Source organism: Callorhinchus milii, unplaced genomic scaffold (assembly GCF_018977255.1).
Source record: "Callorhinchus milii isolate IMCB2004 unplaced genomic scaffold, IMCB_Cmil_1.0 Scaffold3, whole genome shotgun sequence".
Lineage (NCBI taxonomy): Eukaryota > Metazoa > Chordata > Chondrichthyes > Chimaeriformes > Callorhinchidae > Callorhinchus > Callorhinchus milii.
Window position 1 is genome coordinate 62,366,682 of NW_024704744.1, and position 27,060 is coordinate 62,393,741.

Here is a 27,060-nt window from a genome sequence, read left to right on the forward strand (position 1 = left end):
GACATCTGGTGATAGAGGATGGCTTTGGGGCCTGGCTGTCTGCACAGAAATGTTTGTTGGATCTCTGATAAGAGCGGCTGATGGAATGCTGTGGCTGATACCAAGACACAGTCCTTAAGCGTACAGACCTTTGAGGATAAAGAGCAGTTTAGTTAGGTAGGTTCAGAAAGGTATTTCAAGAAAAAGAAACTGAGAAGCAAGGGAACTGAGCTCTCCCAGCAGAAAAAGATCACTATCACAATCCTTAAGTATGTTATACTATTTTAATACATAATTGTTGTTACTTGGCTGTACTTTAATTGAGATTTTACTATGCATGTTGTATTAAAATATTGCATTTATTGCATTCAGTAAAGCAACAATTTGATTGAAACTATCGCTGGCGTGGTTATTGTCTCGCAAGTGATCCTACAAATTGGCACACCAGATGGGTCCTTTCATTTGAAAGAGGTCGAACTTGCAAGATAATAAGCTTTTGAAAACTGAATTATTCTCAGTTTACATAAATTCCAGCAACTTTAGTAAATCAGGGACAAGAGAGACCCAACCCAAGTCGTGATAAGGCGAGGTACTAAATACGAGGCCGGATTAACCCTACAATAATAATAATAATCCTTGCATTTGATATAGCGCATTTCACGTTTTCTGGATGTCTCAAAGCGCTTCACAGAATATGCTGTAAAGTGAATTGACTGTATACTTGTGGGCGAAATGCGGCAGCCAATTGCACACAGCAGTGTCCCACAAACAGTCGTGGATTGAAAATTACCAATTTATTATTGTTTTGGAGGGATTATTATTAGGTGTGTAGAGTAAGGAAACTTGTCTAAGGTTTCGCCCTGACCTGCCTGGAATTAAACCCAGGTCTCTCGCTTGCCAGGCAAGTGCTCTAACCACTGAGCTACAGGACTCCACAATGGAGAAACTAGTGGGGAAAGTTACTACTGAACCTAAGGTGACAGGATTATTTATAATTGCATTAACTAGTTTAACTCCATGGAAATATTGTGATGAGACATAGTTAGTTGAAAAACGGAAATCAAAACCAGAGACAGAAAGCCACTGTAATAAAGGCATTGTGGGTTTCAAAACAGGCTTAAAGATGAGCCTGCTCTGATAGCTGTGAGCACCAGGGCATTTTTTTAAAGAAATTATCACTGTTGAGGACTGAACTCAAAGGGGGTACTTTGATCCCACATCCAGTTGCATTAAAAACAAATTTTTACAAAGCTTAGCAAGCCAGGCAGCATCTATGGAGAAAGAAAAGTGTGTCAACATTTCGGGTCCACGACCCTTTGCCACTTCTGTTTTTGTTTTCAGATTTTCAGCAACTGCAGTAATTTGTATTTTGTTTCTACAATGCTTCATGCATTTATTTCAAACCTTAGGGTGATTGAAGTAATTTGAAAGCAGGAATCCAATAACTAAAAATGAAACAATGGCTTTAATTGTCAAATAATATTCTGTAAAATTTTCCTGAAATTCTGTAAAATCTGCCTAAACTGTGACCGCTTGGTGATTGCCGACAAAATCACCTTTATTATTATGGAAGGCAATTTACTGGTGGGGAACTCTTAGGCGCTGGTGGGGATTACCCCCAGCACTTTATATGTTAAACCAAAAAATGCCCTGGCGCGCTGCACAGTTGAAGGACAAAAAGGAGGAATTGGTACAGGAATTAAATAGTAAGAGCTCACACGCATTTGGAGCAGCTCGAGAACCAAGGGTACATGTTTGGAAGTCTCTCTTCAGTATCATATGGAAATGACTTGTGCAACAAATTATTGTTTTTTTTTAGGGATCATTACCCCCAGAAAGATACACAGGTAGTTCAGGACATATGTGCATGCGACCACCAGGAATGTAAATGGACCTTGGTCTTTTTTTGTGTCCTTATGTTAAAGATCTGCAATAACCTGGATCTTTTTGGTCCAAAATACACAGGACCTCATCAGATCATAAATAAACGGAGTTCCGCTGTGTAAAAACTCAGAATATGGCAAGGGTAAAAGGATAGAAGGTAGGTATCACATTAATCAGCCAGAAATGTTTTAAAGGAGATGACGTTTTCTTAATCTCCACAGCTAACCCTGAGCATGGAGATGGTGAAGGGAACGAGACTTCAATGGTCAGCGAGACTGGTGACCCTCCTGATAATACTAACCCAGGAAGAGAGTGGGAGCAGACAAATGTCAACTCCAGCTTCTCAAGAGGGAGGTGATGAGCCAGACCGTCCCGGGAAGCGCCACAAAACTAAACTAGCAGGAAATAATTCAGGCCCAGGATTCATTAGACATTGCAGATTTTACCATCCCAATTGAGCCTTTAGCACTAAAATTCAAGAACTTAATGAAGCGTAAAGACACATACATTGTTAGCATTAGCAATGCCATGGATAAAGTGAAAAGGAAACTGAATGAATTACTCACAGAGGAAGATTATTAGTTATTTATAGAAGGCACTCCTTTGGAATTTAAGTTTTTGTTGTTATCTTAGTTTGTATTGACCATTAGTTTGGTACTATTGATTTGCTTCTTGTGTAGCGTTAACAGGGAAATATCTAAGCTGTTAACTCAAGTGATGGTTACAGAGTTAACCACTCACAGAGAGTACAAAGTCATGGACAAATTGATTCATGTAGATGAAACAGTCATAATGTTAGTTTGAATTGAATTTATAGTACAAGTAATTTTCAGCTTTTGTAGTATGTATAGTAGAAACGAATGATGTTACTCAGCTCAATGCATGATAATACCCCAGAGGTTTAACAAACTGGAGACAACAAATATAGAATGCTTACTGCCTAATGGATTATAGTGAATAGACTAGTTCAGTAATATCAGTATGTTTAAGAAGCATTTTAGAAACGTGATCAGTAAATTTCTCAGGGAAAGCAATGGCAGGACCAATTGGACACCTTAAAACATACATTACTCAGCATTGTCTGAAGATAGCTTAAGATACGAGGCAGGTACAAGAGCATGAAGAAAAGATAAATGAGGCAAGGGTACAGAAGAACGCAAAGGTAAAAGCAACACTTCTCTTGTTACAATGGCCACTTTGACACTAGACGAGTGTAAGGAAAGAGTTAAACTGAAAAAGTTGTGTATGAGAAAACCGGCTTCCAAGGAGAGCTCAGAGACCAGCAATCTATTGTTTCACTCCCCAACCTTGAAAAGACATCTGGTCACCCAGAACAGCTTTGGGGCCAGTCTGGCTGCACAGAAATGTTTTTTTAGTCTCCGATAAGAACGGCTGATGGAATGGTGTGAGTGGGGATAAAGAGAAGTTTAGTTAGATTCAAGGAAGTTGCCTGAGAAATAAATTGAGAAGCAAAAGACCGCCTGAGCTCTCCCAGGGGAAAGGTAACTGATCACTTTCACAATCTGAGTTAGTATATTATAGAATTGTCATTGCCATGCTTGACTATACTTTAATTCAGATTTTATTGTGTATGTTTGATTGCATTTATTCTCAATAAACAATTTGATTGAAACCATTACTCGTGTGGTTATGGCCTCAAGTTATCTTACACTAGAAACCTTAACTATAATAGTTTCTCAATAAACTGTATAGCAATGCCGTGAAACCTTTTTGCATGACTTAAGGAAAGCACATCAAACAGTATCCACTTAGTTCTTAAATAATAATCCTTGTATTTGATATACATCATTATTAAAACAATTGAATTATAGCTTTTTAAAGGAGGTTTTGAGGTACAGAGTTTGAAGACCAGTAGATTTTTCTGCTTACCTGTGAGGAAGAGTCAACTCAACAAAGAGTCGATCTCCGATTGCATTGTTTAGATTGGGAACTTTCCATGATGATCCACTTGCTGCCAAACCTACATCAACCACTTGTGTGTGTGTTACATTAACCACCTAAAACACGTCATCTCAAGCATTTATTCAAAACTCTTGTTCAAAATAGTTTTGAGCTTTGGGAAGTTCTCCTGACGTGAATGTAATGTGAATGTAATATCGATCACGTATAACCTGGTTCTCCGGCGTCGGAGGTTCTCCCGACATGAAAGGCACTATATAAATTCAATTTGTTGTGTACAGTAATTTCTGAAATGATAGTTTGTTCCATGCACTGCTCCATGACTCCAGTCCAATATGCATCCATGTGAACCAAAGCAAGTTATATTTATTAAAATTGTATTTAAGACTTAGCATAAAAACATTTAGGAACTCAGCAATTAACAGTACTGTTAACGTACCAGTAATCAACCATAGCTGTATAGAATGTCCATTCATCTTTTATTGAAGTTACAGGAGTCTGTAGAAATTGAATATGAGCAATGAATATGGCCAAACAATTTTTTTTGGGGTGGGGGGGAGAGGGTAGGAGGGCAAAGAGAAGGAGGGGGCTATCAAACTGAAGATCTGTAGTTTTAAATAAGTGAAATATCTATAAGAATGACAATATATTCCTGGTTACAACTGCCCTCTAATGGCCAAAACTGAAAAATTAACATTCAGTAAACATTCTAATGTATTTCCCTTATATCAGTGATTTATCAGTTTGTCATCAGTGTATACATGAACAATTTTTTCAAACATACCATGTAGTGGTTATGTCACAATTCAAAAAAAATAAAAGCACAAAAAAGTTTACACTCTTTTACAGGTAAATAAAAGATCATATTGATTTAAACAGGGGGTTGTAGGGCATAGCATAGTTCAATTTTATTACCTATTACATAATTAGCTTCTTACATACAAATATTGACAAAATTTGGCTTGTGCTTCAAAGCCTTTTGAGTCTTTCAAGTCCGCACAATGCAGATCATAGTTTGTCGCTGGGGGAGTGGTCTCTGCTGCTGCCGCTGCTGCCGGCCTTGTCCTCGCCCTGTGACACAAGCTCAGTTTCACCAGCTGCCGTCTCTTCACTCTTCTCCACTGTGTCATCATACTCTGGTTCTAGACCCTCAGGGCAAGGAAGCTTGAGCAGCTCTTCACGTAGCTGGGCAGTATGACGCTGCAAGTCAATCAGATGACATGAAACAGAGTAATATCAAAGGAAGGACGTGCTGAATGCTCAGTACTTCATTTATAAATTATTCAAAAAGCAATACTGTACAATAATACTCGAATTCTTCTCAAATAGAGAGAAATGGACTTGTAGCACCCAAAATGGATCAAATGACTTTCATGCAACTTCTGAAAAGTTTTGCTCGACAGCAACAGGGTATTTCATTAATAATCTAAGTATAGATAGCTGTGCCCTGGTTTATCTGGTACTTCATTTTTCGAATTGGTGATGTATAGGACCATTGACCCAATGAGAATTTCACTGCATCTATTATTTCAGTGTTGTATAAAACGTCTTACAGCTGACAAGACTTCTACTTAGCTTTATTACAAGTTACGATTTTGAAAATGGCTTCCGGCTTACCACCTAAAATAATCATCATCATCCTTAATAATAATCCTTCCAAAACAAAACAATACTAAATTGGTCATTTTCAATCTACGACTGTTTGTGGGACATTGCTGTGCGCAATTGGCTGCCGCGTTTGCCCACAAATATACAGTCAATTCACTTTACAGTGTGTTCTGTGAAGCGCTTTGGGACGTCCTCCCGACCGTGAAAAGCGCTATATCAAATGCAAGGATTATTATTATTATTGGATTTGATATAGTGTCCCATCACACTGTTGACATTTCTCAAAGCAATTTATAGAGTATATTGTAAAGTTGTGAAACTATTTTGTGGGCAAAACAGCAGCCAATTTGCAAAGACATATTTAAATCTTTACCTCAAACTTCTTGGTTTAGATTTCCTTTGATTCAGTGAATGCATACATTTTTAAGGTAGTTCTCATCTCAGTTGTCTTGACTGTTACTGAAGGGCACCAAATAACTGTGAGCAAGTCCATCTTATGAAAACTCTCAAATCCCGGGGCATCCACTAGTTAAATGCACAAAAATGTGCTTTAGCTCATTAGTAGGACCTGGGTAACTGAAAGTTAATTTCAATATGTATTGTAAATATAAAGATTCTAGCAAATACTGCAGACTGCTTTAGAGCAGCTTCATCATAATGATTTAAATTTGGTTCTCCACAATCGCTTTTGACTGTCTGAATATACAGAGGCTTTCAATATAATTTGAGTGAATCTTCTATAAGCAATACAGCAACTAAATTGATAGATCAATTATCCATTTTATTGATCATTAAAGTTTAGAAGCACAATACAAGACCAAATTAGTTAATAACGTAGTATAAAGGAGCTTTGGCTCTCACAAATCTCTAGAGTTTTATTCCAGCAAAACACTACAAATTTCAGTTTGTGGTTCAACAAGAAACAAAATATTTGGGAAGAGGATCTTGCACCTATTTCAATTCCATTATTTTACAACGTAGGTTGGTTGTATATTTAGCAGCTTCTGTTTTTTTGGATTTTAAGTAGGAATTAAATCAGAAAAGATAACACAGGGATAACTAGCTTGTGGTAGGCAACTTTAATAGCAACCTTGTCACCTTCAAGACCCACCTCTTCGACTGTGCTTTCGATCTCCCTGCTTCCCCCCATGCCCTCCCCCATCCCAACCCCCAGCTCGGGTCCGAAACTCTGTCTGTCCAGTGCCTTGGGACATCCTCCCGATGTGAAAGACACTATATAAATGTAATTTTGTTGTCGTTGATGTCAGCCTTTTTCCCGCCATGGTGAAGCAGAGCTCACAAAGCATCGAACAGTTCATCCACTGCTCGTGAATAACACGAGTTGAGTTTAGACGGTCATGAGACAGAGTTTAATTTTATACTACTGATGTGCTTCTGCACAGATTAATTCAGTTGAGGAAGCTCTGTAGGTTTTAATATGCTTCACTTAAATTTGTTAAATTAAATTACTTGCCAGAACAGAGGCTGATGCTCTGACAGAAAGAGGTATTCTCCTTCACTGACACTGCATTGTGTCAAAATGTCTTTTTGGGAGGAGAGAGCAGGTGATCTGAATGATCGTAGCCAAGAATTTTAAACACCTCAAAAGATTCAGATACTGGCTCTCATTTCCTTCATGCAACAGTAAAATAAATCCCCAGAATTGCAGCTGGTCAAATCTTGTGGTACATACAGAGGAACCAATCATAATAAAACAAATAAAAATAATAATAATTTGGTCACTCAATCCACGACTGTTTGTGGGACACTGCTGTGCGTAATTGCCTACCTCGTTTCACCCACAAAATATACAGTTAATTCATTTTACAATATATTCTGTATATTGAGACATCTTGGAGATGCGATAAAACGCTATATCAAATGCAAGGATTATTATTATAATTGGTTTCAAATCTGAGCATTCCCAGCATCATTTCAGTTTTTGAAGCTTCCAACAAATCCTTAACATTTACCCATATTGTAACCACTACCCGAGTCTGGCCTATCTCAGCAGGCAGCATAATAATGAATCTGATAATTAAGATGTTAATAAAAATGCTTTCGTAGCAATCTCTCAAAGTCTAAATGTATTACCCTATTCATAACACACTCCAGCCTATCCATTAACTTATATGAAAAAGCAATTATTTTTCATCAAGTGAACCTGAGCACAGTACAGTGCCTTGTAATTTTTTTTTTGAAGTTTCGCATTCTACAGGCGAGAGAAGCAGCAGTATTTTGGGGTCTTCATTAACTGGAAAATTACATCTACAAATCAGTTCCTGGGTTAGAATATTTGGTGCATGCAGTTATGAAAGTTTTATTTTTATGATTGAATATTATTTCAGTCATTAGATCAGATTCTCCATTTTTCATCAGATTGCCTACAGCATAAAAAATGATTAAAATGGGCACAAAAGATTTTTGTTCTGCAGTATTTTCTTCTAAAATGAAAGGTTGGGCTTCCTCTGTAGACTTGTTCACCTTTACTAGAAAGCACTGATAGTAGATAGTCAGTTAGGTGTCAAATACACACTGATTGCTTTATTCCCCATAACGCTTGATAAATTGCAACAACAACTTGCATTTATATAGCAGCCCTCACGCAGGATAGAGTCCCAGAATGCTCGACAGTGGCAGAGCATGACGCTGAGCCGGGGGGAGGTGGAGGTAACTGTAGGCACAGTGAAAGAGGAAAGTCTTCAGGCATGGACTAAAGATGGGGAAAGAAGGGGCAAGACAGAGGGATAGAGGAAGAATGTTTCAGAGTTTTGGGGCATAATGGCTGAAAGCGCGGCCACTGATGGTGGAACCGAGGGCATGAGGGTCATACAGGAGGCCACAGCCTGTTGAGCGGAGGCAGTGGGTAGTGGGTTGTGAGGTAAGAGATAGGGAGGTGCCATGTTTTTTTTTGCTGTGCTTTAATAAAAATAGCTGATTTTTTGAATTGCAAAAGTCCTGAGTTTAGTTTTCAGTTGAGCCTGTTGTGCGGAGGCAGTGGGTTGCGAGGTAAGCAGGTCGGAGAGATAGGGAGGTGCCAGTTTTTTTTTGCCGTGCTTTAATAAAAATAGCTGATTTTTTGAATTGCAAAAGTCCTGAGTTTAGTTTTCAGTGAACAAAAATAGAAGGAAAAAAGGTCAATCAGATTTGTTGGACTCAACATGCAAGTAACCATTCTCCTCCAGCATTACCTTCAGTGCAGCGGCGTGATGAGACATTGTCCTGCCAACCCGCTTGTCACTGCTGTACTGCTGAATATCTGCAATCCACTCTTCACACTGGGCCATAACTTCAGCTCTCTTCAAGTAAAAATGTTTATGTATGACCTAGAACAGAAGGCATTGAAGGGAAGCATGTTAGGTTGTTTGCATTTGCAATGTTTTAAAACCTTGATTGAACCATTAGTAAGTATCTACCCAATTAAATTGATTATTTCTAGAATTTGAGACCGAGTTAAAAGTCAAAGCCTGCGGTTGAGGTATCAGTGGTAACAAAAGGACTTCATTTTTGTTCCCAAAAATATATTAAAATTACACCAAATGTTAGATATTTTATTCCTCACTGGCAGAATTATGGATCAGCCGTGCTACACTCCCTTTTGTGGCGTGTGCCATAGATTAAAGCTATACGAGCTTTATTTTATAATATTCCTATTTGAACACCACATAGAATTCCTATAAACCATCCTCCCACTTTGGATTGGTACATCCCCTCTTTCCATCTGCTTCCTGGTAACTTCACAACTGTGTCAATAGCACCCTATAATCAGGAGGTGCAAATATAAGCAAAGCATCTGCTTGATCATTATTGAGACTTTTTTTGCTGGCTAATTCAGTGCATTTCCAGAAGGTTGCATTATCCACAGAAGATGTATTTTGTAAAACAACATGCAGGATTACACCACCACATTTCCTTCAATCCTAAAGGGTCTTCTCAGGTCTTCATGCTTTTAAAATGCAAACCACATCTCAAAATAGCTCAGCTTTGCTCATGCCAATATTATTGCAGCAGAATTTAAACTTGTTATTGTAACAATTAAATCTCTACAAAAAGACTAATAAAATTAATTTGAATTTCCTTAACACAATGCAAATGCCATTACTTGGTGGATTCCACAAGAACACAAATACAGAACCAATTCCATTTTGGGATTGGGTCAAAAAATGAAGTGTGTTGACATCATGAGTTCTCCCCTGTATTTTTGACAAAGCCAAAAGCCTTATTTGATAAAGACAAAATGAGTTATTTGGAGGGGTGGGATTGCTCCTCCCTCCACAAGTCTTTTGAAACCTGACAACAGAAATGAGTTTCAAATTTATGAAAAATCTTTTACATTTATTTAAGTAAATAGAAAACCTTTTTGACCCGACACCAATTGTAACATTTGAAAATCATCAATAAAAATAATTCTTGCATTGGACATAGCACCTTATCACGTCATCGAGATGTCTCAAAGGGTTTCACAGGATATACTGTAGAGTGGATTCACTGTGTACTTTGTGGGCAAAACTCGGTAGCCAGTTTGTGCACAACAGTGTGCCACAAATAACCATGGAGTGAATGACCAATATTATTTGGGGGATTTGTTGGCCAGGACACTGGGAGAAATTCCTCTCTTTTCGAACAGTGCCATGGGATCTTAACTTCCACCTAAAGAGGCAGATGAGACCTAGTATTAACATCTCACCCAAAGAATGGCACCTCCGACAATGCCACAACTCAGGCCTATTTTGTAAAAACAAATAGTTGCATTCTGCAAATTTTGAAAAAGTACCAGCAATAAAGATGTAAATCAGCGTCAATCTTTCTCTCCCCCTCCCAGAGCACTAGCCTCACAGCACCCCTTCCTTCTCTCTCCACCCACAATACCAGCCGGTCTCTCTGTTCCCCTATATACATCAGCTCCTCTCCTCCCACCCCACACAGATACAGTCCATCTCCGACCAGATCACAGAGACTTTCTCCCTCTTCTCTCCACACTCCCAAGCTTTAGCTCATTTTCTTCCCCTCCAACAGTCTCTACCAATGCCATCTTGTGACGATATTCCCAACATTAGCACAAGAACAGTTCAGATTCCCTCTGGGTGAACATGTAATTAAGATGAGAAAAATTAGGAAATTGAATGCACAGTTCACAACTCTGTATTGCTGCTGGTCAATATTTACATACTACCCCATCAAAACATCCTCACCATCCATTTCTAACAACAACAACATTTGTAAAGCACCGTAACACATCGGGAGGATGTCCCAAGGCACTAGACAGTTAGGCATTTGGACCCGAGCAGGGAGTTGGGATCAGGTGGGGTGAAGGGCAGAGAGGGTAGGGGTAGGAGGGTGAGCGAAGGCATGGTCGAAGAGGTGGATCTTGAGACACGTCTTGAAAGAGACAAGGGAGAAAGCCGAAGGGATTGTGGGCTGGAGTTCCAAAGGGTGGGGGCAGAGAGGCTGCTCTTCCACAAGCTGGTATGAAAGTACAGGACTATCAAACATGGTTCCCATTTTTGAAACTATACAAGTCTTTCTGCAAAGTTCATGTTTATACTGGTTCCAAACCGTTATAATTTCTCTCTTTTTTTTACAATGGTTTACATATTGATGGATTGTTGAAATATTTTGTTTAAGTGGCATTTACAGATGCCACTTGATAAATCTATCCATGCAGCACATTTTCTTAAAAGTACTTGCCATTCAAAACAAATTTATAGGATAAATAAAATTTAAAATATCAAAAAATGTCATTCACATTACTGGACACAAGTTCATGAATAACTGGTTTCAGAGAAAGCTGCATGTATTTATACTCGGTGTCACAATATTAGGAGAAGTAGTAAGTAGGATGAGGCAAGTGTTGGCAGGGAGCTGAAGGAAGCCCAATAGTGGAGTAGCGTTAAAACAAAATGTGGTTTGGATTTCACAAAAATAAGCTTCATCAGAATTGGTCTTTTAAAGAAAAAACAGAGGCTGGTTCTTGGTCTCCATATTCAAACACCGAATGCAACTCACATACACTTCCATGCTTTTATACAGAATCGTGGCCAAATCACTATAGCAATCACCACCAAATCATCACAATTTTACGTCAGTAATGATGCACTTAGCACAATTTAGGTCTGTAACAATAGTGCCATAATAAAAGCCATGGAGACTTTGAAACATTTAAATTTCCCTAAAATATTTAGTTAACTTGCAATGACCTCAATCTAAGCACAGTTTAATTTTTTTCAGTCAGCAGTCGTTACTGATAACAAAGACAATGCATTTCAGCTACAACATAGAGGAACATTGATTAAGCAAATTAAGTCAAGAATATGAAGAAGAATTGTAAATATGCAAAAATAAATTTTTGCTCGACTAGGCACTGGCATGAAAGTGGACAACAGGCAGAAATGGTTAAGTTAACTGGGAAAATGGTTATTTTAAAACTGACCAGCCTATCAGTCTTAAGGTCCTAGATAAGTTTGGACCGCAAACAGATTTGCTTTAGTGCACAGAATTACTGTACATTTTTCAAATATAAATAGGACACAATAGTGAGAGGTATTAAGCAGATGCCTCAGATGACTGAACCCTTATGTTCCTCGTATATATCAACACCAACAAGATTACATTTGCATAGCACCTTTCAAGTCGGGAGGATGTCCCAATGCGCTGGACAGTGTACAGCATTTCAGACCTCAGCTGGGATCGGGGGGGGGAAAGAAGGGAGGGGAGGGGAAGGGGGGTGGCCGATGGCATGGTCGAAGAGGAGGGTCTTGAGGCGGGATTTGAAGGAGGCTAAGGAGGGGGCGAGGCGGAGTGACTGGGGGATGGAATTCCAGAGGTTGGGGGCAGAGTGGCTAAAGGCTCTCCCGCCAATGGTGGGGCCGGTGGGTCAGAGGACGTGGAGCAGGCCAGAGCCGGCTGAGAGGAGGAAGCAGGCGAGTTGGTAGGGGGTTCGGAGCTCGCAGAGATAGGTTGGGGTGAGGACCAGGATCTGGATCCTGGATCCTCTGAAGGATAGGGAGCCGGTGGAGTCGGGCGAGAGTGGGGGAGATGGGGTCACGGAGTTTAGTGCAGGAAAGGACACGGGCTGCAGAGTTCTGGATTATCTGCAGCCTATGGAGGGAGGAGTTGGGAAGGCCGACAAGCAGGGCGTTTGCATAGCCGAGCCTGGAGGTGATGAAGGCATGAACAAGAGTTTCAATGACCTGTGTTTGCATTCACGGATACAGTGTAAGATAGTTAGATTTGCCAATACACCAATTTGGGGTGAGCTCCTAACTGGCAAATTAGGCTTAATACCGATAAATGCAATACATAAAAAATGTTAAATGCTACATATAGGATTCAAGAATAGTAAATGATGTACAATAATAATCCTTGCATTTGACATAGTGCCTTATCACGTCTTTGAGACATCTCGAAGCGCTTCAGAATATAATGTAAAGTGAATTGACTGTATATTTTGTGGGTGAATCCCTGAATGGGACAGAACTTGTCAATGGGGAAGCTGAAAGAGATCTAGAGATATTAGATGACTTGGCGCTTACTATGTCAAAAGTGTGAGGCAGCAATAAATAAGACAATCAGGATGTTGGGCTATAAGTGCTACACCAATTGAGTTTGGATCCCAAGTCAAATTCAGGCTGAACAGGCCTTCTTCATCCAAACAAATTTTGTGATTTTGTGAGATGATCAAAACAAATAATTTGAAAAATTCACAATCACGAGGAAGCTCAATGGCAGAGATGAACCCCCATGTCATATGTGCCATCTGGCTTTACTTCCTACAAGCCTTGTATCGAACATCATTTGCTAGTCATTAACCCAGGTGCATATGCTGTCAATGTCTCTTAAGATTATTGCTGCCTGTTCCGATTGTACAGGACTCTTCCCCATCCTTCAAGCTTGGCATTATCTGAAATTTCTAAAAACATCCACATCTGTAAATCAAGGTCAGCTAAGCGTACTTAGAACACGTTGAGGACCAGATGACAAAAAATTGTTCAAATATAAAGAAAGAGATAAATGAACACCCAATGCATACATGTTCTTGCTCTTCATGTTTTAAAAAAAATACTTCTAGCTGGTAAGTTGTGAAGCAGCCTGGACCCACTAATTCATCACTTTAGTGCAGTATCTGGATCTGATCTCAGCTAAAAAAATGTTCTGCTACTCACCCTTTTGCTCGTTTATGATTCAAGAGTTGAGGTAACCTAGAAACCAGCTCCAGTCAGTTATAGGACAATATAACGATACCATTTCATCTTAAACCTAACAACGAACTTATCAGCTCAAAAAATTGACTTCATTCTTTGAACGTTTTGCCGATCTTGTGGTAAAATCGGCTGCCAATTATCTGGCAACCATGAAGGGAATCCTTTCATTTAAAAATATCCTAACAGTGTCAAAGTTGGATTTAGACTCGTGGTGAATCTCATTGTATTCATATTTGTAAGGTGCTGACTGAATGTCGCTACTTTCAAGACAGCTTTTATGTAGTTATTCTCCTGCTCTACAATGTCTACAAAAGAAATCACACAATATAGACGCGTGCAACAAAAATTGGCTCACAAATGCATTTCTCCCCTACATCCAAACCATGACCCGCTCTGCCTTCCCTCACCTCCGTAACATCGCCCGACTCCGCCACTACCTCACCTCTCAGGCCACTGAAACTCTTGTTCATGTCTTCATCACCTCCAGGCTCCACTATGCAAACTCCCTGCTTGTCAGCCTTCCCAACTCCTCCCTCCACATACTGCAGATAATCCATAACTCTGCAGCCCGTGTCCTCTCCCGCACCAAACTCCATGATCCCATCTCCTCCACGCTCGCCCGACTACACCGGCTCCCTATCCTTCAGAGGATCCAGTTCAAGATCCTGGTCCTCACCTTCAAAGCCCTCCATGGCCTCGCCCCACCCTACCTCTGTGACCTCCTAATCCCCTACCAACCTGCCTGTTCCCTGCATTCCCCAGTCACTCTGCCTCGCCCCCTCCTTAGCCTCCTTCAAGTCCCACCTTAAGACGCTCCTCTTCGACCATGCCATTGGCCACCCTCCTTCCCCTCCCTACCCCAGCTCGGGTCTGAAATGCTGTACTTGGGACGTCTTGGGACATCCTCCCGACACGAAAGGCACTATACAAATGTAATCTTGTTGTTGTTAAGCAATTCCAATACATCTCTTGTTTGTAAAACTCAACACTTCTAATAACCAGACTACTTAGAAAGCAGTCAATACTCCACTACCAAATCATCGAGTAAGAATAAACTGTTCCTCAGCTTTTAAAAAAACACAGGAGGGGAAGTCTTAGACAGTATTATGGGTGACAGCAAGTATGGGTAACCTTGCTGGGTGCGGTTACCCAGTCAGGTCGACCAAGGTGAGTTATTATTAGACACCTTTTCTAGCCCCCTTCCCATTTGAGGTGAGCAGAGTGGATCCTAAAAAGGACTCCTCAGTCATATGAGCTGATGCCGAATAGCACTGTCGCCTTTATACCCAGCACAAAGTCACTAGTCGCTCGCATCACCTGCGTGCAGGTTCGTAACTGGAGACTCCCAACAATCACCTATGCCTATTCCCGTCGCCATTTACTCAAGAGAAATACCTACAAGTTGTATTATGTAGTTGGGGAGGCATGGTCGCAAACCACAAGCCCAGTTCTTGACTAAGTGCTCTTGGCCCAGGGCACAAGGAATCCAGACCACATGACAGTAATTACTCAATGAAACATACTGTATAATGTTTTCATGTGATAAGATGCAAGACCTTCTTTGTTATCCTGTAGAAATAGTAGGTGTTGGGACAATACAGATGCATTTGTGTACTTACATATACTTCTAGAATTTCATTGCCAATTACGAAAGAGTATGTATTGATCACATGATCTAATATAGTTCAATGGAACAAATTAGAGGAAGCTCTACAATGGAAGTAAATGATCTGCAACCTCAAATAATCTACAGGAAGAAAAAGGGTCTTAAAACAAATTAGATCTAACAAAATCTCAAATACCCAAGACATGCATTTATAAAAAAGCGAATTAATTCTGCCAAATATGATAAATTGTCTCATGGATAGGATTCTCATTTTGAACTAAGTTTTCTGCTTCAGCCATATATTGTTCTTCGAATCTAATTTGGTAGTGTGATCCTACACACTATAGCTTATTATAAGCATTACTCTCTTCCTCCAGTTTTTCACTTCAAACCAATAGAAGAACAATAGTGGCTGGGGGGACATGCCCACAAAAAGTATTCAAGAGGATTTTTCTAGGTTGTCCTCTGAAAAAATACCTTCTCGGTAAAGGGTTTAACCAGATTTTGCAATATAACACTAAGGAATTCAGGATAATTGCATTCCTGATTTTGTATTACATTTAAACAAAGCCTAACCAGACACACAGAAATGTCAAGTACATGATCTGAATTTCATACTGGCCTTTTTGAAGATATTTTAATGATGCATTTGGGTTTGAAGTGTAATAGTGCCTTGGAGTGAAACCATTAATGTAAAACGTACATTTTTCAAGTGGGCCTGACCAAGATTACATTTGTTTTTGATAGAAAAATGTTAGCACCGTCTTGACCCTAATAATTGATGTGGTTTATGCTGCACTCACCATAGCTATGACAATGAGCAGGATGAATGAGCAGGATGATCGCACAACCAATCACACAAAAACTGCACTTCCGAGACCAACTGCAGGAGGTAGTTTAAGCAGCACATGTTTTAGCAGTCTTGATTATAAAGGTAGTGGCTCCACTAAAAATGAATCGTCGCCTGAAAATTCTGCATTTCACATTCATCCTGCAATTGGCAAACTACAAGGAAATTTCTGGATTTCTGAAAAAATTGCAGAAGAAATGCTGCAATATTCACCTCATTATGGAATATGTCAAAACCCAAGAAAGTACATAAGAGTTATACTAAAATAGTGTTATCTAAAAAATTGTTGGTTGTTTCAATGCACAATCAAAGGTTTGAGAACTGGTTGCCCTCTCAACAGAAGATGATGTATGGCTTGAGGTCACTTGGGATGGAATTTAGGAGGTAAAGTAATTTGGAAAAAATAAATAATTCCATATATATTCCATCCTGCTATTGGCAGTAGGTGAACAAATATATCTGCAGTTAACTGACAGGAGACTGCAATTTGAAACTATAAAAACATGATTCAGAGCTAGTAGATGTGTCCAATTTGTGTTGTCGACATGCGTAAATATTTAACCTAGACATTTATGCATTTATGTTTTAGTCTGGTTAAACAAATTTATCTGTAGAGGTATTAAAAGTCGACATGAATAAGAAATCCAAAGAGAAAGTCTACTATTCGCAGCTGTACTGGGGCAATAATGTTTGCTTTATAATTCCCAACACATCAATTGATGTACATGAATAAATATTTCCCACTTGCTTTGGTGCATAAGTTTGCTAAAATATTTGAACGAACATAATTCATTAGTCCAGAGTGACTTCAATGCTAAGATGAGTCGCTTCACCTCCCTGCAATACAAGAACTTCAGTAGACAGAGTTCAGAGAAAGGAGGCTAAGGAAAAGTTTACATTTTTTCATTCACAGCTTTATCCAATCATAGTGCATTAAGCACTGCCACTAAGACCTCATTATATTCTGCCTCAAATTCACCTTTCCCCCACTTGAAATCCCCATACTGAACATGGGTTCATTGATAATTAGATGCCTTTTTGCTGTTATAACATATTGGTAGCAGAGACTTCAAAATTCGAAAAAAGGATTTGCAAATGATGACTCCTGCTAGAAACCAGAAGTCCCCACCACAGGAACTGCACACCAGAAATAGAATGCATGGAGCTAAGGGGTGTTGTGCCACAATTCTGGTTCCTGGCAGGTGTCACTATTTGTAATTTGGATGTTGCTTGGAAGCTGGGGATTCAATTTGAAGTCTATCTTTAACTGTACTGTACTTTTAGAATATCTCCACCCCTTAGGTATTTTAAGTGTTGATGAAGGTATCAATTTCACTCCTTTTACCAATCAAAAACAAACAAGGTTGGAGGTCTAGGATTATCTGCCTTAAGTAAATCTGTTTTAAATAAACTGTTTGCGAAACTGTGTGCCTCGTCACTTGTAAAAACCATTAAACTATCAGTGTTAGTGTCTGTAAAAAACGGATCATATTCAATGTACAACAACCCTTCTGATGGTCAGTGATGAGAGCTGCTCAACAGAATGTGTTGAGATGTGCTGAGTGCAAGCTGTGAGGTTAGGACATTTCTTTAAACACACTGAGAATGTGGATTGTTTACACACATCACTGAAGCTGGTGTATATTTTAAAATTCAGAAGTGATCAATAAAAGAAAAAGCAAGCACACTTTTTAATCCAGCACTCCGCATTCCTTTTACTTCATATTTATGCATAAATTTACAATGTATTTTGTTCCAATTTCTCAATTTCTGCTCTGATGATGCCATTTTCTGTGTCAGAACATCTTTCCCCCAAAATGGGACCGCTCATCACCATCCCATTTGCAATACTTTTATCATTACTCTTACTCTCAAAGCACCCACGTAACAGTACAGGTTCTTTAACAATTCAGTTCAGATACACCAATTCAACCCTACATTTCACGTTCTACACTGTATTTCTACACAAAACATTGGCGAGTAAAGATCTATTGGTGTTGATCCAACATCAATGATTCACTGTGTAGAAACATCTCTACACAACGTGTTGGATAAGGTAACTTCATTGTAGTGCTCAATGTTACAGAAACAAATATTCTACTGTTTCAAATAGTGGATTGCAACGGAGAACTGCAGTTACATGATTACAGTTAAGTAACAAAAAGAATGGCACACTCAGAATTGAAAGCAAACCTACCTCTTTGAAGCATGGGGAGGGATTCCGTATTTGTTCAAGCATGGCCCATTTGACTGTTGCCTGTCTTATATTCCCATCATATTCTCTGGAACTCTGTGTGCCACTTGGGGTACCCCTTGACCTCTCGTAGCCAGGTTCATTGAAATAAGGCTCTGCTACTAGTATCAAAGACTGGATTGAGACTAGTACCTGCAGGAATGAAAGGATTCATATCTATTTAAATAACATCCATACAGTGGTTTGGTTTCAGATGAAGACGCTTCAAATTTGAACAAAATATTCACAATGATTGTTTTAGTATTTTTGAAAGAATACCTACATGAATTTTATCAGAAATGTAAACAGCTAAAAATATATGGACATCATATGGGCAAAACTGACCGCTTCAGTAAGAAACATAAATAAGAGACCTGATAGTAGTATATATCTTTGAGGCGATAGAAGGGAATAAGGGAAGTCACAGCCTGGTCACTGTATCCACTATTTGGCCATGAAAAGCTTTTTACCAAGACCTGTAATTCACAATTTCAACGTGTCTGTTAACGAGGAGAGCAATATTGTTATGGTGGGCGTTTTGACCCAATGATGTTGAAGCTCGTAAATGAAGACTAAAAAAAATGAAAAGAAAAAAAAGCCTTTTTTAAAAAAAAATATTATGTTCACTAATAAATACCGCTTTGTTGCAGTGAAAGTCAAATCATAAAAATCAATTTTCTCCTAAGTTGAATTTATTCACTTGGAATTTGCCATCCCCCCAGCATCACCGAGTATGTTGTGTGAGCATCCCAAAACTGGCTTTGCCACAATTCCAGTTCCCACAATCCTTGGAAAAAGCAAGTTCTAGATATCTATACACGCATATTAGTTTTGCGTGAGGATTGCTGGAGACTGGAATTGGAGTGAGATGAGTTTCAGAATGTTCCAAATTAAATCCTGATTCTCTCCCACACCAAAAAAATGTTGTTAAATTCCCCAGTTCTCCCTTTGACACAACAGATCCTGAAAATAAATGTCCCAGGTTTTATTTTTTGAATATACCTCCTTCAAGCTGATCGAGTGTTGAATTAGAGAAAGAGAGATCAATCTTGAATATCAGAGATGTCAAATCACCAAGGAAACAAATTGAGCAACAGAATGGTAATGGAGTAAAAACTAGGTAGCTACATACATCATGAAGATTTCAAAGCCTTTGACTAAAGCCGAAAATCAGTAACAAATTGGTAATGTCAGTGATAGGTCTCTTTCTCCCTTTGATACATTTAAGCACAGGAGTGCAAAAAAGGAATCCAAAGACATCAGTGCAACTCCATTTAGAAACGTCAAATAACCATCACTAAGTAGAAGTCAACAATTTATGCATTATCGTGGAGGTTCTGTGGCTAAAGCTTGGCACAGCAACACTGACGTGAATGGAACTTAGTTAGTTGATGAGAAGGATGAGGAATTGATCACTAGAGAAGGGAAAAATGGAACCAAATATACAGCAAGTTTTCTTTGCCGAGCCACTCAAAATAAATCACAAAATCTGTGCAACAGCACACTCAGATCAGCTATCACAAAATGGAATTAAGAAACAGTACTGTTACAGACAAGGTGGCTGGAGAAATGAAATTGCAGTTTGTGAGCAGCATGTAAATTATTTCCAACGTTGAGTCTGTTCCACAGGCAGATTTAACCTGTGAAGTGTGTTCATGAAGCACTACCTGAAACAATGGATTTAACCCATTCTATACAGGAAGACTCTGCAACAATGCCCATTTAATGGGTTAATGAACCATGAACTATTAAACGTTGTGATTAATATTAAACTAGTTTTCATTTGCACTTTTTATTAGACACATTATGTACATTCAAATTCTTGTGAAGATACAACTGGTCCAAATTGGTACAACTGGTACCTGACATTTTAATTTGGCTTGTTGGATGAAAACAAACGTAATATTTTTTAGGAATTAAGTCAAGCATTTCCTGTGTTTTTACAACAAATTGCATTTTTATAACTGAACACTGTCTATCAGTAAATATTGCCTACTTACTTGCAAAAAACTAGATGTTTGAGGATTCCACTTCTCCTCTGGTCTTCCATGCCAAGTGTTAAGAATGCTTAAACAGACCTTCAAAGAAAAAATAATAGATGAAAGTCATACTGCAGCATATTAGACTACTGGGTGGCCTTTCAAGTCTTCACACCTTTTACAGATCAGTCATCAATTTCTAGCAAAGCTCTGATACAAGCCATTAAACAGTGGCCTCAGATTTATCCAGTGATCGATTGCAATTACGTCTCAATAAACTTGGAGGAGGCATGTCGGAATCTTTAACCCTGCAGTGAGAGTCTCAACATGCATAAACGTGCAACACACTTGTTAAGACAATTGCTGTAAACACAGACTTGGGAACAAAACTGAAAAGATTTAAAGACTTGAAATCACTTAAGAATATTGGAATAAAATTATTGAATAGGCTATTTACATAATTTCATACAATATCCAAGACCCGCCTTTTCCTGCACAAGGCCACTCCAATAAAATGTTACAGGGAGAAGCCATATCAAATCAGAGTTCAATATGGACACGCCCTCCCAGAAAGTTGAATACCAGCGAGAAGCCAAGATTTGGGCTTTCCTCAAGTTAAAAATTTACAATGCATGGTTTTCCTAGACTTAGTGGGAAAACTGAACAAACCATACCCCTTTTAGGCACTATTTCCACTTCATTGCCTCTAACTGTCCCCCGCACTGTCACGTCTGGCGTCCCCCAGGGCTCTGTCCTTGGCCCTCTCCTCTTTAATACCTACATGCTCCCCCTTGGGGACATCATTCTCAGACATGGGGTCAACTTCCATATGTATGCGGATGACACCCAACTCTATCTCTTTGCCTCCACCCTCAACTCCAGGACCACTGCTGTCCTGACAGACTGCCTGTTAGACATCAAGTTCTGGATGAGGGCAAATTTCCTAGTTGAATGTGAACAAGACTGAGGCCCTCCTGATTGGCTCGCGCCAGCGCCTCAGGCTCTGGCAGCATTAACCTCCATGGTCACACACTTCAACTCACCAGCCAGTCAGGAACCTGGGTGTCTTGTTCGACCCTCAACTGTCTTTTCTCCCCAACATTCAAGCCATGACCTACTCTGCCTTCCCTCACCTCCGTAACCTCACCCAACTCCGCCACTACCTCACTCCTCAGGTCTCTGAAACTCTTGTTCATGCCTTCATCACCTCCAGGCTCGACTATGCAAACTCCCTGCTTGTCGGCCTTCCCAACTCCTCCCTCCAGACTGCAGATAATCCAGAACTCTGCAGCCCGTGTCTTCTCCCGCACCAAACTCCGTGACCCCATCTCCCCCATTCTCGCCCGACTCCATTGGCTTCCTATCCTTCAGAGGATCCAGGTCAAGATCCTGGTCCTCACATACAAAACCCTCCATGGCCTCACCCCACCCTACCTCTCGGACCTCCTAATCCCCTACCAACCCGCAAATTCCCTCCGCTCAGCCGGCTCTGTCCTGCTCCACGTCCCCCGACCCACCCACCCCACCATTGGCGGGAGAGCCTTCAGCCACTCGGCCCCCAACCTCTGGAATTCCATTCCCCAATCACTCCGCCTCAACCCCTCTTTAGCCTCCTTCAAGTCCCGCCTCAAGACCCTCCTTTTCGACCATGCCATTGCCCATCCCCCTTCTTCCCCTCCACCCCCGTCCCCGGCTCGGGTCTGAAATGCTGTACTCTGTCCAGCACCTTGGGACGTCCTCCCGACGTGAAAGGCCCTATACAAATGTAATCTTGTTGTTGTTGTATTTCCTCAAAGTGATCCCCAGATTCATAAGGTTAATCATATTATATTGTTAAATTCATCATTGTGAGATACTGCTCGATCTTCACTGTGATTTAATAGGCAAAGCCTAAAACAAGAACCATGCCCTTTGACCATACCCAAACCAATGACGCTTAGAATTACATTGCAGCTAACTGTTGATTTAGAACAATTCAACCATGTTATGTGGAAATCCATTTTTTTGCTTTATGTTCTCCAGTTTACTGCACTGTATATAAAGCCAGAGAACGCTGACGTATGCTCATAGGAAGATCCCTTTTGAAGATGTTTAGACAATTTTAGTCTTTCTTGAATTCAAAACCTGTAATTCCATTCCCTTACCTTTCCATCATTGTAAAGATTCGGATTAAATCGTACACTGTGCCCTCCTGTAGTCTCCAGGTTCACCAGTGGAGGAGAATTGGGATAGTCTTGGGGAAAATATACATCAAACTCAAAACAACCATTTGCATAAGGTGTATCAGATGGTCCTGTGATCAAAACCTAATGGAACAGGGAGGAGGAAATAATCAGTAGAAAATATGATCACTGTGCATTCTTTAATACAATTTTCATTCATTTTCAATGCTTAATAAAACATTTAGTCCGGATGTAAATGATGCCAATGATCCAGGCTCCTTTTCAGTAAAGGTTAACCAGAAATCTAAGTCAGTCCATTCCACTCAAGTCCATTAGTCTAGTTTGTCTCAGTGACTGATTTATCTCTTGTCCTTCATATGTCGTACAAATTTAACAATGGCCAAAGTGAAAAAGTAAAATGTTTTAACTACAGGTGGTCACCCACATTATAATGCCACCTGGTATAACGCATCTTCTCTTACAGTGCTGGTGTCTTGGGAACCCACATTACCCAGAAGCTCAGCCCACCCACCTTCCAGTCCTAACTAGCTGGCTTTGGTTACGTCACTTCTTGCGCACTTAAATGGACAAGCTGATCTACGAGTACTTTCTCTAACATTCTGTATTTACCTTCATTATATCTAATCGCTCTTCATCACAACGCACAAAGACACTGGATGAAGAGGACAGAGGAAGAGATGTGGAAAGTGTGACAGCTTCTTGGGCAAGGCGTCGGGCCCTGGCAGCACTGTTGGCATCGCTGGCATTCTTCACCTGAGACATGTAATGGTAGTTCACTTTGAACACCAGTTTTCCATCATCATCTTCTGTGACCATCTCAGCAGTGTCTTAAACAAAGCAAAAACACCAGAATCAGTATTCACCTTGATTAAACTTAAGCTGCTCTTCAATACAACACACAAAGGCATTGGATGAAGAAAACCAAGGTAGAGATGTAGAAAGTATGACGTCTTCCTAGGCAGGGCAAGAATTGTCAAATGAGGACTTAAATGAGTTTTGAGTTGTATAAACAGTATTTTATAATATTTTTGTAAGGACTAAACAGAATGAAGTCACATTTAGTTTCAAAACTTGCCAATTTTACACTGTCTGATGGTGTGCATGTATCCTGAAATTCTTCATGTGGCATTTATCATGCTTACGTTTGGTATAGTGCCTTTTTTGCACAAAGGATATCTTACAGCGAGCACTTCACAGGCTACACTGTAAAGAGGAGTGACTGTATTTTTTTCTTCAACATGTGATTTTCAACATCCACCTGAACACCCAGACAGGACCTCAGTTTAACGTCTCAACCAAAGGAAGACACCCAAGCACTGCACTGGAATTTCAACCTAGACGTTATAATTTTCAAGATCCAAAATGGGGCTTCTGACTCAGAGGCGAGCGCTACCAGCTGAGCCAGTTGTGCACAACTGCGTAAGGTTAGTGGACTCTGGAAATGTGCACAGGCTGCTAAGTGGTTTGGGGAATGTATGCTCATTACATAAGCTGGTAGAAAAAAATCCTAATAAAACAAACTTTAATTGTCTTTATATTCATTATATAAAATCTTTGCACATTACTTACCAAACTGCAGTTTTTTCATTGCAGCGACATATTTTTCCTCCAGAGAGCGTGTGATAATTGAGGGTCTGGGCCTGCATAATGCCTTCTTTGTTGATTCTGCAATTTTCTTTTCTAAACGAAGGAGATGGGCATGAGATAAATCGTACAACATAACAGTAAACATGAAAATGCCTGAAGTATTCAATATAGAAAAATGCATGGTTTTCAGTTTGCACAAACATAGGTATGGAAGGGGCATATCTGATAAAGAAGATGCATACAATTCCATTGCAAGTATTGGAGAATACAACTGGTTGCACTTTTCTTTGTCTTTGCACCTAAAATTTTGTTCAATTCTCCGCATAAACCTTGCAATTACGGGATTTGTCCAAAGCTTTCAGGCTCACAGTTTGGAGAAAATCTACTGCTCAGCTTTTAAGTAATTCCTAGTTTGACAGCTAAAGGTCAAGCCTCCCCCCCACCATCCATCTCAGGCTCTTACTAGCTTGTCTCAGCTACTTCTAGTTAGAATGTTGTTCTGCATTTATTAGATGGTCACATGTTAACATAACAATGACACCAGGGGGGAAAGAGACTGACAGAAAGGACCAATACAAGTTTTCAGTTGTGGAGCACTAAGTGGTAAAACAAAGCGTCCGATCTGCAAACCATGCTAATTAGTAGGCAGGTATGATGCTCCTCCTCATTGCTGAAGCACCAAGGATCAAACACAAGGATTATTATGTCAATCCAGGCTTTGCTCAGAGCAATGTAAATTAATATTGCTGACACTTGCAATCAGAAACTGTTTCAAGCAATAAATGGTCAAATGCAAGATGGCAAGAAAAATTCACTAAATGAAACAGAGTTGGCAAAATTAAATCAAAGCCTAAAAAAACTCCAAATATTAAACTAACTGTACTAATACTTACATTTGATATAGCACCTTTATCACATTGTTGAGACATCTCAAAGCGCTTCAGAGCGGTAAGGCTGTGTATATTTTGTAGGCGATCAAGGCAGCCAATTTGCACACAGCAATGTCCCACAGCCATTGATTAAGCGACCAATGTTGTGGCCAGAACACCAGGAGAAATTACCTTTTCTTTATGAAAAGTGCCACAAGATTTTTAACTTCCACCTATATGGTTTCCAAGTCCTGACGTGAGGCTTTAACCCCAAAATTTTGACACAGTGCTACCAACTGAGCCAGGTTGGCACACAACTATACACTGTTTAGAAGGCACCATACCTTGAGCTGCCTGTCGGAGGCTAGTGGTTGCTGCTTGAACTATCTCTGCAGTTTGCTGAATGTCAGGCACAAGCAGCGTTAGCCCCTCAGATTCAGCCTCAGCCGTGTCGGATTTGGCCCCAGTTTTACTTTTATCTTTCTTGGATCTGGAAAAAGATAGGCACAAGTGTTAAGCCCACAAAATCTCACAGTTATCAACTGCAATTCCTTGATAGACAAGCAGCAATGACACTGCAATCAATTATTTGTCATAAAGACCAGCATGTATTAATACAAACTTCACGAAACTGATCAAAACCAATTCAAAACAGTTTAAAAGAATCCAAATCTAAAAATGTAATCCTGGGATGATTTCGAGCAATGCATTTCCACTGTACTTCAATTAAGACCATTATTATAAAATGGTGTTTAGCAACGTTCAGATTAGGGAATTAAAAGATAGAAGGAATTGTATCATAGAAGGCATTATAGAAGCAATGCCCTGTTGCAAATCGGGATTTATATTCAAAATGGTGCACTCATATGCACTTAAGTGGATTCAAAGATTACATTACTGTATTAATTCCCTCCATTTGTGAGAAATGGGTTACAACTGAAGGAATTTATTAGACTTATTAAAGCTATATTAAAGAGTTATATCACAGCACTTTGACTCAAAATTCTTAATTCATGCACGAAATATAAAATATAAAGTACAGTAGTACCACGAAAGGGCATGCATATTGCATAACAGCTCCACTGGCTTAAACAATAGCTCCGTGTGCACCCTGAAATAACATTAGTTTATTGTTGCTACAATTTTTTTTGATCTTGTTCAATCTTAAAATTTCACAACCGTTCACAAACTGCAAATAAGAAGTTTATGAAACGAGAGTGGCACAAAATGCAAAAAGTGCATGGCCTGAAGTGATTAAGGTGTCAAACATACAGGAGTCAGTGTAACCAGCAGAAATCAGTCACCCAAGTTTTTAAAATATATATATATTTAAAACGTGGGTGACTGATTTCTGATATATATATATATAATATACACACACACACACACTGTGTTTTAGGGAGCAAAATCCATCAAGGAGGCATGAATATTCAATCTGTAAACTAAAGTCAATTCGTTTTTTTTATATATCATTGAGATTAAATTGGTTATTTATTTTCACCACTATCAGTTTGGAGTCCTGTAGCTCAGTGGTTAGAGCACTCGCTTTGCAAGCGAGAGACCCGAGTTCAATTCCAGGCAGGACAAAACCTTGGGCAAGTTTCCTTACTCCACACGCCTAATAATAATCCCTCCAAAACCAAAAACAATAATAAATTGGTCATTTTCGATCTACGACTGTTTGTGGGACATTGCTGTGCGCAATTGGCTGCCGCGTTCGCCCACAAATACACAGTCAATCCACTTTACAATGTGTTCTGTGAAGCGCTTTGGGACGTCCTCCTGATGTGAAAAGCGCTATATCAAAATGCAAGGATTATTATTATTATCACTATTGCGAGCAATTAGTTATTTTAAACAAAACTTAGGTAGATGTATGCAATGTTCTTCCTGATCCCATAGATATCCATGAAAAACATTCACCAATAGTGCCACTGTTGGACGAATGAGATTGTCAGCATTCGCCCACAAAATACAGTCACTATACTTTACAGTATATTCTGTGAAGCGCTTTGAGTTGGCTCAACAACGTGATAAGGCATTATATGAAAAGCAAGGATTATTATTATTCTATTTACATCACTGGAAGATTCAGTTAATGCAGGACTTAAAACTATTTACTGGAGCTTGGGGAAACTAAAATTAATGCAAGAAATTTACT

General features: G+C 39.6%; 1 protein-coding gene and 1 long non-coding RNA gene across 2 annotated transcripts in view; one reads left to right on the forward strand and one right to left on the reverse strand.

Moving 5' to 3' along the window:
* On the forward strand, positions 1-23,758 carry LOC103181771. Its single transcript, XR_488240.2, has 3 exons — positions 1-248; positions 2,085-3,365; positions 23,714-23,758. It is a non-coding gene; the product is annotated as an uncharacterized LOC103181771 (long non-coding RNA).
* The window catches only part of birc6 (baculoviral IAP repeat containing 6), a 149,592-nt gene continuing 126,777 nt past the window's right edge, over positions 4,246-27,060 (reverse strand). The window contains exons 67-74 of the mRNA XM_042333493.1: positions 25,244-25,389; positions 24,013-24,123; positions 23,053-23,270; positions 22,405-22,566; positions 20,282-20,359; positions 18,246-18,434; positions 8,583-8,717; positions 4,246-4,983 (exon numbers count right to left, since the gene is read on the reverse strand). Of these exons, the coding sequence (XP_042189427.1) occupies positions 4,792-4,983; positions 8,583-8,717; positions 18,246-18,434; positions 20,282-20,359; positions 22,405-22,566; positions 23,053-23,270; positions 24,013-24,123; positions 25,244-25,389 (1,231 nt within the window). The 3' untranslated portion in view covers positions 4,246-4,791. The remainder of the gene's footprint in view (positions 4,984-8,582; positions 8,718-18,245; positions 18,435-20,281; positions 20,360-22,404; positions 22,567-23,052; positions 23,271-24,012; positions 24,124-25,243; positions 25,390-27,060) is intronic.